This window comes from Trichomycterus rosablanca, chromosome 12 (assembly GCF_030014385.1).
Source record: "Trichomycterus rosablanca isolate fTriRos1 chromosome 12, fTriRos1.hap1, whole genome shotgun sequence".
Lineage (NCBI taxonomy): Eukaryota > Metazoa > Chordata > Actinopteri > Siluriformes > Trichomycteridae > Trichomycterus > Trichomycterus rosablanca.
This window is the reverse complement of record NC_085999.1, coordinates 14,002,078-14,014,102: the sequence shown is the minus strand read 5'-3', so window position 1 is coordinate 14,014,102 and position 12,025 is coordinate 14,002,078. Positions and strand designations below refer to the sequence as shown.

General features: G+C 36.9%; 1 protein-coding gene across 2 annotated transcripts in view; it reads left to right on the top strand.

The window, feature by feature from the left end:
• The window catches only part of myo16 (myosin XVI), a 313,223-nt gene that overhangs the window by 52,848 nt on the left and 248,350 nt on the right, over nucleotides 1–12,025 (top strand). For both annotated transcript variants that reach the window (XM_063006388.1, XM_063006387.1), the window contains exons 3-4: nucleotides 7,115–7,185; nucleotides 8,840–8,983. In XM_063006388.1, coding sequence (XP_062862458.1) covers nucleotides 7,115–7,185; nucleotides 8,840–8,983 — 215 coding nt within the window. The remainder of the gene's footprint in view (nucleotides 1–7,114; nucleotides 7,186–8,839; nucleotides 8,984–12,025) is intronic.

Below are 12,025 nucleotides of genomic sequence, written 5' to 3'. Positions count from 1 at the left end.
GGATTTGCGTGAGTTCAACAAGGGCCAAATTGTGATGGCTAGATGACTGGGTCAGAGCATCTCCAAAACTGCAGCTCTTGTGGGGTGTTCCCGGTCTGCAGAGCACAACAACGAGTTTAAGGTGTTGACTTGGCCTTCAAATTCCCCAGCTCTCAGTCCAATCGAGCATCTGTGGGATGTGCTGGACAAACAAGTCCGATCCATGGAGGCCCCACCTCACAACTTACAGGAGTTAAAGGATCTCCTTCTAACATATTGGTGCCAGATACCACAGCACACCTTCAGGGGTCTAGTGGAGTCCATGTCTCGACAGGTCAGGGCTGTTTTGGCAGCAAAAGGGGAACGCTTTTATCCACAGCAACTTACATTATACAGTCTAAGCAATTGAGGGTAAAGGGCCTTGCTCAAGGGCCCAACAGTGGCAACCTGGCAATGGTGGGGTTTGAACCAGCAACCTTCTGCATGTCCAGGACTAGTCCAGTACCTTAACCACTAGGCTACAACTGCCCTAATCTCTTAAATATACAGGCATTTACATTTTTGGCATTTAGCAGACACCTTTATCCAAAGCGACTTACAGTACTGTGACAGGGCCCAACAGCGGCAACCTGGCTGCTTGACCCAGCAACCTACTGATTACTAGTCCAGTATCTTAACCACTAGGCTACAGCTTGCCCAAAAGCTTACATTTACATTTTTGGCACTTAGCAGATGCTTTTATCCAAAGTGACTTACAGTATACAGTCTAAGCAGTTGAGGGTTAAGGGCTTTGCTCAAGGGCCCAACAGTGGCAACACAGGGGGCTTGAGAACCTCTGATTTAAGCCTATTTATGAGTTTTTGCCAATATATTTAAATCAAATCTAAGGGCACTGGTAGCTAGGCAAGTAATTGTTAGGTCGCTGGTTGAAGCCCCACCACTGCCAGGTTGCCACCATTGGCTCCTTGAGCAAGACTCCTAACCCTTAACTGCTTGTATTATATCAAGTTGCTTTAGATAAAAGGTCTCAGTTAAATGCCATAATTATTAAACTGATTGGCGGCTATTGGGAACTGGGTACACCAGACTAACTAAACCTTTGCTTTCCCAATGGCACGTGCTACAGTGTACAGTGTACAGGGTACAATCAGTTCCATGTAATAGCTCATTATGTGGTCAGTTGAAGGAGACCGATTAAACAGGCAAGCATGTAAAGCGTGTGTGTGTTCTGTTTCCAGCTGTGTAGAGGGCAAAGCTGCTATTAAGTGCACATCTGTTTGAAATAATGAGTCATTAGGTTTAGTGCAGCCACTCCTGTGAGGGTTTTACATCTCAGTGCAGTGAGAGGATGCTGTATATCTAGACTGATCATGACACCCATTAACCTTCTTGCACTATGAAGGTTTCTCCAATGATTTAGATCTTTTGCAGACAAATTGGCAGATTGCTGGATCTGATTGCATATTTGACCTTAGAAAATGATCATGTCAAACTCTGAGGTATCTGGTATTATTCTTATGTGTAATTTTTTTCCTACTTAACAAGACACTTATAATATCTACATCACTGTGAGTTGCAGTGCATATATAAATAGTCCTTGATTGCATCAACCTATCACACAGAGTTTTCACAGCACACATTCACAATCATATCCTATTTCCTCTGCATAGCCGTTTTTCATTTTTATTTTCCTGCATCGTCAGCTCTGCGGATTACACCCTGGGATTCCATTTCCGACTGGAGATCACTCAGTGAGCTCACAAATTCAGCTAATCAGTCTTTAAGCTGTTCTCATTCATCACAGTGAAGCGCAAACAACTTGGTCACGGCTGTTAGTTTCAGGGAACAATGACTCTGGTTTTATAGAAGGATTTGTGCTCTGACTTTTTATCTATTTGCTCACATTCTACACACCTATCAAGGGTAATGGGGTGTATGAGACTGTGCTTGAATGTCATCTTGGCTCCCCAAGCTGCAATTTTTGAAAGAGATGGGCAAGTGTGTTTAAACTGATGCTGACATTGCAAAAAAAAAAAAAAAAAAAGAACAGCATGTGTCATTTTTGCTTTAAGGTTCTAGTCATAGATAAAGAGATGGCTCGTCTGTCTACTTTGAGCAATGTCTGGCTATAAACAAATGGAGTATTAAAACGTATACAGCCACACCCCATTTCTAGACATATTTTTTCTTAGACCTCTGTCATAATGATTATTCTGTGAATAATAGACTATCTTAGTACCAACACGGAATACACTTGAAAGAGAAAAAACTAATACTGTATTATAGCATAATACATTCATTATGGGTTTTACTGAAAATCTGTAGGTAAATGTGTAAACATTTGTAGTGGTTATTTACACTGATCAGTTACATTTAGAAATGCAACAAAAAAGGCAATGCCTATTTTGTAATTATTAGTTTTAATATCTAGTAAATAATATCCTTAATTTCCTTCGGGATTAATAAACTGTCTGTCTGTCTGTCTGTCTGTCTGTCTGTCTGTCTGTCTGTCTGTCTATCTATCTATCTGTACTAATAGTAGGAGTAATAGTAGTAGTAGAAGTTGTAGTAATAGTAGGAGTAATAGTAATAAAAGTAGTAGTAATAATAATAGTAGTAGTAGTAGTAGTTATAATAATAGTAGTAGTAGTAGTAATAGTAATACTAGTAGTAATAGTAGTAGTATAAGTAGTAGTAATAGTAGGAGTAATACTAATAATAGTAGGAGTAATACTAATAGTAATAGTAGTAGTAATAATAATAGTAATAGCAGTAGTAGAAGTAGTAGTAATAGTAGGAGTAATACTAATAATAGTAGTAGTAATTATAATAGTAGTAGTAGTAATAATAATAATAGTAGTAGTAATGATAATAGTAGTAGTAGTAATAATAATAGTAATAGTAGTAGTAGAAGTAGTAGTAGAAGTAGTACTAATAGTAGTAGTAGAAGTAATAGTAGGAGTAATAGTAATAGAAGAAGTAGTAATAGTAGTAGTAGTAGTAGTAAGAATAGTAATAGTTGAAGTAATAATAATAGTAACTGTAGTAGTAATAGTAGTAGTAGAAGTAGTAGTAATAGTAGGAGTAATAGTAATGGAAGTAGTAGTAATAATAATAATAGTAGTAGTAGTAGTAATAATAATAGTAATAGTTGTAGTAGTAGTAGTAATAATAATAACTGTAGTAGTAATATCAGTAGTAGAAGTAGTAGTAATAGTAGTAGTAGAAGTAGTAGTAATAGTAGTAGTAGAAGTAGTAGTAATAGTAATAGAAGTAGTAGTAATAATAATAATAGTAGTAGTAGTAGTAATATTAGTAGTAGAAGTAGTAGTAATAGTAGGAGTAATAGTAATAGAAGTAGTAATAGTAGTAGTAGTAGTAGTAGTAATAATAACAACAGTAATAGTGGTAGTAATAATAGTAATAGTGTTTAATAATAATAGTAATAGTAGTAATAATAGTAGTAGTATTTAATAATAATAGTAATAGTAGTAATAATAGTGATGAGAGTAATAATGATGATAATGATAATGATGTTGCTGCTGATGATGGTGATGATAGTAGTAGTAGTTGTTGCATTAATAATAATAATAATAATAATAATAATAATAATAATAATAATAAACAAAAGCCTTTACCAAGTCTTGACTAAGTCTCTTATTTACAATATATAACAAACTACTAAATCAGCGCTTTAATACCATTAACAGTTAGCCCTATATCTCTGTGCTGCATGTTGAGTGTTGTATTAATCAGAACATTGTTTCATCAGTGACTCTCGTATCAGTCAGTGTGTGCTGTGTCAGACTGCTGAAGCTGAGAGATGAAGTAAGAGATAATAGGCAGTAAACTGTACTGTAATGAGAGAGTAATGGATGAGGGGAAGGTGCAGAACATTGCTATGCAAAGCGCAAATGAGTTTTTTTTTTTTTTGCCAAGTGGCTGTTTTCATATAATAGGAGAGTTCCTGACCTTCATCGTCTTTTGCACTGTGCTTGCTGTAGTTATGTATTATCAGCTTTATAATGCTGGGGTAGCTTTTCCACAAACTGTAGTTATAATAAATAAATACTTATTGTGTTATAACCTTGATAGTTTATTGTAAATTATTTTAATACACAATGAGGAAACAACTGAGCATCTTTTTTTCTAATTTAACAATGGACCTCTGCTGCCTTTTATTTTTTATATGATAAAATACTGTATTAAATATAAATGAATAAGTGATTAATGGTGGTGAGATAATAAATACACTATATGGACCGAAGTATTGAGACACCCCTTCTAATTTATTAATTTGTGTATTTCGACCACAACAATTGCTAACAGGTTAATCAACTATATAAAAGAAATTATATGCTTCCAACTTTTCAGCAATAATTTAGAGAATTATTTCAGCAAGGTCTATAAATACATAAAAATAAGCTTGGTTTAAAGAAACGCCAGTGGTCTGCACAGAACCCTGATGTCAGCCACACTGAACAGCTTTGTTTGGCTTTTTCTACCAACATCAGTGTCTAGCCATGCACATCCTCTTTTGACGGAATGGACACATTCTGTTCTGTGAGAAGCCTTCTCAGAAGAGTGGCTGCTGTTATAGCTGAAAAGATCACAGAGAGGTCACCATTTGTTTTTTAAATGGGATGTCCAACAAGCTTATGGTCAGGTGTCCAAATACTTTTGGCTATATAGTGTGTCTCTGGGCATACAGTGGTACCTTGTAACTTGACGTCCCCTAAACTTGAAATCTTTGAAACTCGAGTCGAGGAATTTGTACCCTTCAACTCGACGTTTACCTTGAACTCGACGTTTGTGCGACTCCTGCTTTGTTCAGCGCTCGGCTTGAGTGGTGGAGTAAAACCTCATCAAAGTGTGAATATGAGACGAATCTGCATTTGTGTGGAATAATCGTCAAATTCACTGTGTACCTGTGTTTAGCTGGATTTTTCTCCTGTTTCACTTTTAAACTTGTGTTATAGCTCGGGGTTCTGAGAAAGTAAGAATCAGCTTTTCCGGGAGAGTCTAAAACACTTATTGTCAAAAAAAGCCTAATGTGACTTAATTTATTTTTAAAAAAAAACGACATATGAACATGAAACATGAACATGAAGTCACATAAAGCTTTGTGCACCAACACACTTAATAGGAAATAACGACACAGCCAGCGCAAAAGCTGTTGTGCCGCTTCTCATGTGAATGCACCTTTACTGAACGGAATACGGTATTCCAAGATCAAGCATCTCCACGATTAATTGTATTTAACTGTTTTTAATTGTATTTCAGTGTTTTTATATTATATTTGTGTTATTTTCAGTGTATAAGTGTCCAAAACAACCCCATTATTTTACATTAGCCTAAAATATATGCAGTTCCACAGGACCATGAAACGCATTATCAGGTTTCCCATACATTCTTATGGGAAAGAATACCTTGAAACTCAACGTCTTTTAAACTCAACGCCACTCCCAGAACCAATTGATGTCGAGTTTTAAGGTACCACTGTACTTTGTCATACATTTGTCATGGCGTGTTAGTTTCATATTGTAGTTTTTGAGGAAGGTGTTACTGAAATTGGTCATAAATCTATGACCAATAATTCCCAGCAACCCATTAAGCACATTTATTTGATTAGCAACACTACATCTCTTTTTTTTTGGGTCATTTCTGCTTATTTTAACATCTTATCAATATCACTGGCTGCTAGCACAGCAAACTAAAATGGTAAATAGTGATTAAGTATTAATAATGCACTTCTATAAGCCAGGCTGATAGGAACTGAAGCAGAGGTGAAAGCAGAGCTTGCATTTAGCATGAAGTAACACAAAGAACGTACAGCACTTCTACGGCATCATTTAGACACCCACCCTCAGAGGACTCGTAATGATCCTGTAGGCTCTGTAGGGAGAGGGATGGCAGATGGTGTATCGTTTGTGTGAGATATTGTCATTATCTAATCACTGCGGAGACAGAAAAAATAAATGCATAACACAGGCTGGGAATTATGTCTTAGGTCTAAATTGATTTAAAGTCACTGTATGTCATATTTTTACCTGCATTTTTTTTGCCATTTTCCCCCAATTTTCCACCCAGTCTAGTCATATCCAATCAGCCTATTGCATCATGCTTCCTTTTTACTGATGTTGACCTCCACTCTGACTGAGGAGAAACGAGATCGACACACGCCCTTTCCGATACATGTACAGGAGCCGACTGAATCTTTTCACCTGCACAAGACGCATTCATATGTGGATTAGCTTTGTGTATGGAGAGACACACCCTGATCCTCATTATCCCTCGACTCTGTGCAGGCGCCATCAATCAGCCAGCAGAGGTTGGAATTGCATCAGTTATGAGGTCCCCTCTGGCACCCTGCCCTTGAACAACAGCCAACCGTTGTTCATGTAGGCGCCCAGTGACATGGTGGTGGTGTGTTAGTGTGTGTTGTGCTGGTATGAGTGGATCAGACACAGCAGCACTGCTGAAGTTTTTAAATACCGTGTCCACTCACTGTCCACTCTATTTGACACTCCTACCTAGTTGGTCCACCTTGTAGATGTAAAGTCTGAGATGATCGCTCATCTATTGCTGCTGTTAGAGTTGGTCATCTTTTAGACCTTCATCAGTGGTCATAGGACGCTGCCCATAGGGCGCTGTTGGCTGGATGTTTTTGGTTGGTGGACTATTCTCAGTCCAACAGTGACAGTGAGGTGTTTAAAAACTCCATCAGCATTGCTCATACCAGCACAACACACACCATCACCATGTCAGTGTCACTGCAGTGCTGAGAATGATCCACCATCTAAATAATACCTACTCTGTAGTGGTCCTGGGAGAGTCCTGACCATTGAAGAACAGCATGAAAGAGGGCTAACAGAGCATGCAGAGAAACAGACGGACTACAGTCAGTAATTGTAGTACTACAAAGTGCTCCTATATGGTCAGTGGAGCTGATAAAATGGACAGTGAGTGTAGAAACAAGGAGGTGGTTTTAATGTTATGGCTGATCAGTGTATACTCTACTGGCTATGCTTATTATGTCTTATATGGAACAACATGTCATGTTTAGATCTACTTTGTGTGGTTAGAGATATGCTTATCCTCCTCTGTGTGTGTGTGTGTTTGTGTATTGCTACAGTGCTGAGGCTGTTGAAGGAGGGAGCTGACCTGAACACAGTGATTTCCTCTGGAGGCTCTTTGCTTCATCTGGTAAGAGCATACTTCAACAATCACTTCCTCTAGAGAGGTCTTTTATCATCTCTCTCTCAATCAACCATCCTTAAAGAACAAACTGACATACACTGTACTCATTCTCTCATGACTCATCTGTTGGTGTCTGCGGTTCTTCCTTTGATACCCGTTATATGTATAAACACCATATGGACTATATATTTATATAGATAATAGTATTGGGACATCCCTTTTGAGCATTGAATTCATGTGTTTTAGCCACAACAATTGCTAACAGGTGTAATAAATCAATTAGATGAAGGAAACTTTATGCTTCCAACTTTGCAGCAACAGTTTAGTAAAGGTCCATACCTGTTCCAGCATGATTGTGCCCCTGTGGACAAAGTGAGGTCTATAAAGCCATAAAGCACAGGTGTCAAACTCAAGACCCGCGGGCCAGATCCGGCCCGCCGCGTCATTTGATCCAGCCCGCGAGAGCTTAAACGACTGTATGATTGTTGTGATGGTTCGAGTCGTTACAGAGACGCGCTTATAATTTAATGCTCTCCTGCGCCTTTAAGAGACAACGTGACATCGTAGTCATGGCAACTAACTTTAACCTTCGCTAAGAAGCCATGACTTTTACGGCAAAAGAACGCGGGGTAGCGTAGTCAGTAATGTAAACAATAATAAATAAATACAAATAATTATATTGCATTGTCTGTAAGTAGTGGCGTTTATATTCTCAGTTGTTAGTAAAGAGTATATATAGTGAGAGTATATCACAGCGTTTTAGTTACAAATTTACCGTAATTAAATACTGTTGTTACCGTTACTATAGCAATTAGTAACTTTACACAAAATTTTAACTCGTTATTTTACGTTTGGTTAAATCTCATATTGTACCAGATGTAACACTTGACTACAGCTGTGTGCTTTGACTGTATTAGGTTCTTTATTGTTTTTATTGTTTGTATTTTTACTTCATTTTGATGCACACAGCTGGGGAGCAAATAAACCGACTGTATTCTGAAGAGAGCTGTCTGTCTGTCTGTCTGTCTGTCTAGCTGAGAAAGGGGGATAAACTATTAGTGAGGACAGAATGATTGTCTTAAAAATACACTGTAAAATCCTACATAAACTGCATCTTTCAAAATGCAGGCTGATTTTGTGACCTGCAAAGTGACACAGCCTGCCAGTAGATGATGTTACACATATTTACACATGATCCTAAAATGTACAAGAAGATAAGTAAGAAAATTAAGCAGAAGGAGGAAATTTAATGAAAGTGAAAACAAGTTTGTGCTTCAGGAAGAAAAACCGGCCGTGGGGCCGTGTCTGTGGTAAAGTAGAACAATATAAATGCAGAATTCAGCCTCCAAGAAAAACAGCAACGCAACTGCAATCACAGCAGGATACGTTACAATCGGCCCTTTAGTGATTATTTACAATAAAAACATATGGTAACTTAATCGAGAGAGCTGAAACTAGAAACTGCTACCTGCCACCACACACCTCAAGTGTTTCTGGAGAAGGAGTAAACACTCACTATATGGGTGCCTCCTTAACACAAATTTGGCTTATATAACACTTATATGTTGCATTTATTATTTTCAGATTGATTTTTATTTTTTTTATCAAGAACAATCATCCATTAGTTACCCATAATTCCTCTCTGATCCTCTCTCTGTAGTGTGCTCGCCATGACAACGTGTTTGCCGCAGAGGTTCTGATAGAACGAGGTCTGAACATCAATCTGCAGGATGAAGATCTCTGGACGGCGCTGCATGTGGCCTGTGCCTGCGACCACACTGATATGGCGCTGCTGCTGCTTCTGGTGAGTGTCAGCATCTCAGCATTTTATGCCTATAATTACATTTCCAAAACTTCGAGCTTCTCCAAGTTACCCCCGCACACACACATACCTTTCCAAATGAAAAAAAAAACTGTATTATATGCAAACAAGATACATATTTTTTTTTGTCTGAAGGGTCTATGGCAGGGTTTCTCAACAAAGGATAATTAAATGTGCTGTGAACCATCCAATCTGACAAAGCTTGAATGGGATAAACTGCACAAATCCGGGGGTGCAAAGCTTTAGAGACTTATCCAGGAAGATTTGCAGCCAAAATTGCTGACAAAGAGGCTTCTACTATGCATTAAATAACAAGGCTGAATAAGGCATTAATAAGATGCATATTCATGATAACATATACATTAAGCTTGATAAAAGTTACAATATAAAGGGCTTAATAATTTATTGTCAATATTTGTTTCATTATTAAGTTTAATTTGATAAAATAAGTTATATGCTTTTAACTTTGTGGCAGTTAAAAGCACTGTACCTGAAGCGTAGTCCTTAAAGACATGAATAACAAAGTTGTTGTGAAACTACATTGGCCTAAACTCAACCCAGCTGAACACTTTTGGGAATTGGAACTCTGGTTGTGAGACAGGCTCTCTTATCCAGCATTAGTGCCTCACTTCAGAACTGCTCCACTGGCTAAATAGGCATGTGGATTTGGGGGTGGAGGGTTTGGTGTTGGTGGATTGCATTGTTCTACCAGCTTCTCATTGGGTGTCCACCAATTGAGTGGGCGTTGCTTCTCTTATTTTAATCACTCGCCTCCTTCCTCCTTTAACTGTATACATGTTTATTTTATTTCCACCTCTTTTGTTTATGCTCATGTAATCTGTCACAGCTTTTTCTGAATAATGAAAGGGATGAAAGTGAAAATAAAGTGGAAATTCAGGGACGTGTGGCTGCGAACGAGTCAACATTGTGAATTTAATGAAGTGTAGCAGATTACCCATCACACTTTCAGCCCAGCCTGTTCTAACTGTGTGTGCTTGTCTGAGTATGCAGCACAAAGCGGATGAGGATGGTCTAACCTTGACAAGATTTGGTCTGAACTGCTAGTGAAGACATTTTTAATCAGTGGTCCAATCTAACTGACCTAAGCTATTGTCCTGATTCTGGGAGATAATGCTGTTCCGTACCCAAGCAGTGACATGAAAAAGCAGGATCTTTTTTCATTCTTGTACTCAGTCAAGATAAGATCATGTAGTCATTAATCTAATCTTTTCAGAGTGAGATTGTTTGGTAAGAATGCAAAACAGCAAAATGCTTATCTGACAGGAATAAGCACGAGAAGCAGGGTTACTAGTGCGCCTACTTTTTGGCCCCTACTTAATGTAGCCGTATAGCATTAATGGTGCCTTTGCAGATGTTTAAGTAACCCATGTCATGGCAGATGCTGGCTTTTACATTGGTAACAACTAGCTTGGTTCTATTTCTTTTTTGCCCTAAGAACACAACATACATTAAAATAAAATAAATAAATAAATAAAAATAAAAAATAGAAAAATAATTGGAGAGGAAAAAAGAAAAAATGTAAAAAATAAATAAAAAATGTCAACTTTGAAAAGAATCAAAACAATTAAAAAATTTAAAACTGACAAAATTGCAAAAATTGAAAAAAAGAACAAAAAGAAAAAATGAAAATGAGAAAAAAATTGAAAAAATAGCTGAAGAAAAGAAAAACAATGAAAAAAATGAAAAAATGAAAATAAGAGAAAAAATTAAAAAAAGAAAAAAAAGGTAAAAAAATTTAAACATTGAAAAAATCTAAACAATTGGAAAAAGAAAAAAAGTTAAAAAAATATAAACATTGAAGAAATCTAAATAATTGAAAAAAGAAAAAAAAGTAAAAAATAAAACATAAACATGGAAAAAATCTAAACAATTGGAAAAAACAAAAAAACAAAAAAAAAAACGGAAATTGCAAAAACAAAAAATGAAAAAAATAAATAAATAAATAAAATGTCCCAATATTTTATGGACGGTGTTTTTTCCAACATTATCATCTTGAATTTGTATTTTTTTTATTTTTCTCTGCTGCAGTGCTCAGTGAGCTGTGTGTAATGTGGGAGTTAAACTGGGTAGATATGTCAGAAATGTCAGACCGCATGATTCCTGTGCTTTCGTGTCGATGAATATTCACTGGTTTTCTTCATATATGTGTCTGTGTGAAGCTGGTGCAGCATGATGCTATTAAAGCTGCGTATGATTTTTTAATAGAGTCATTATTTCCTTAAGTAGAACAAATTTGCAGTCATCCACAGAAAGTGTGTGCGTGTAAAAAATGTAAATAGAGCATATTTTAAGTCTGCAGCTGTGCTTTGAAGACAGTATTTACTACTGAGTGTGTGCACTTGTGTAAATAAGTCCTTGAAAATGTTTGAATGGATTTTTAAAAGTAGACCTCATTTGCATAGTGGAGGGTGGCAGAGAAAAAGCTGTTTAACGCATTAATTGACAGCACTGAGGCGACTCTCTCTCTATCATGCTCCTCGTTCACTTTCTGTTAAGTGGGTCAATGAAGTACAGAATTTGATAGTCCTCACACTCACAGTCACAAACAAGGTTTCCTTACTCATGCAGAACCATGTAATGTCAGCAGTTTCTATCAAAACTGTTTAAATGAAATGTGTCACTGTTATTAGTTTATCACCTCTAGGTTCTTTTTCTCCCCAACAATGCAAATATAAAAAGATTGAATTGAAAAATACAGTGGAACCTCTGACGATCAGATAATCAACAATCACAGACCATCAACAATGTTTTTAAAAAGTCGCAAATGCTACTGTCAGTACTGTACAGTGAAATTATTATCTTTTGAGGTGTTTAAAGAGGTTGACAGGAGACGTTTGACTTGTGTTCTTGTAGCGTTTTAATTTTATTGACATGCAGCGTGTTAAATGTCACTAAAATTATAATCCACTTTCTAGTCAAGAAAATTGCAAAAGCGCTTTTCTTAAGGTTCATCTTCATCTACCTCTTCATCACATTATTTGGGTAATTCCGCACTTGACATGG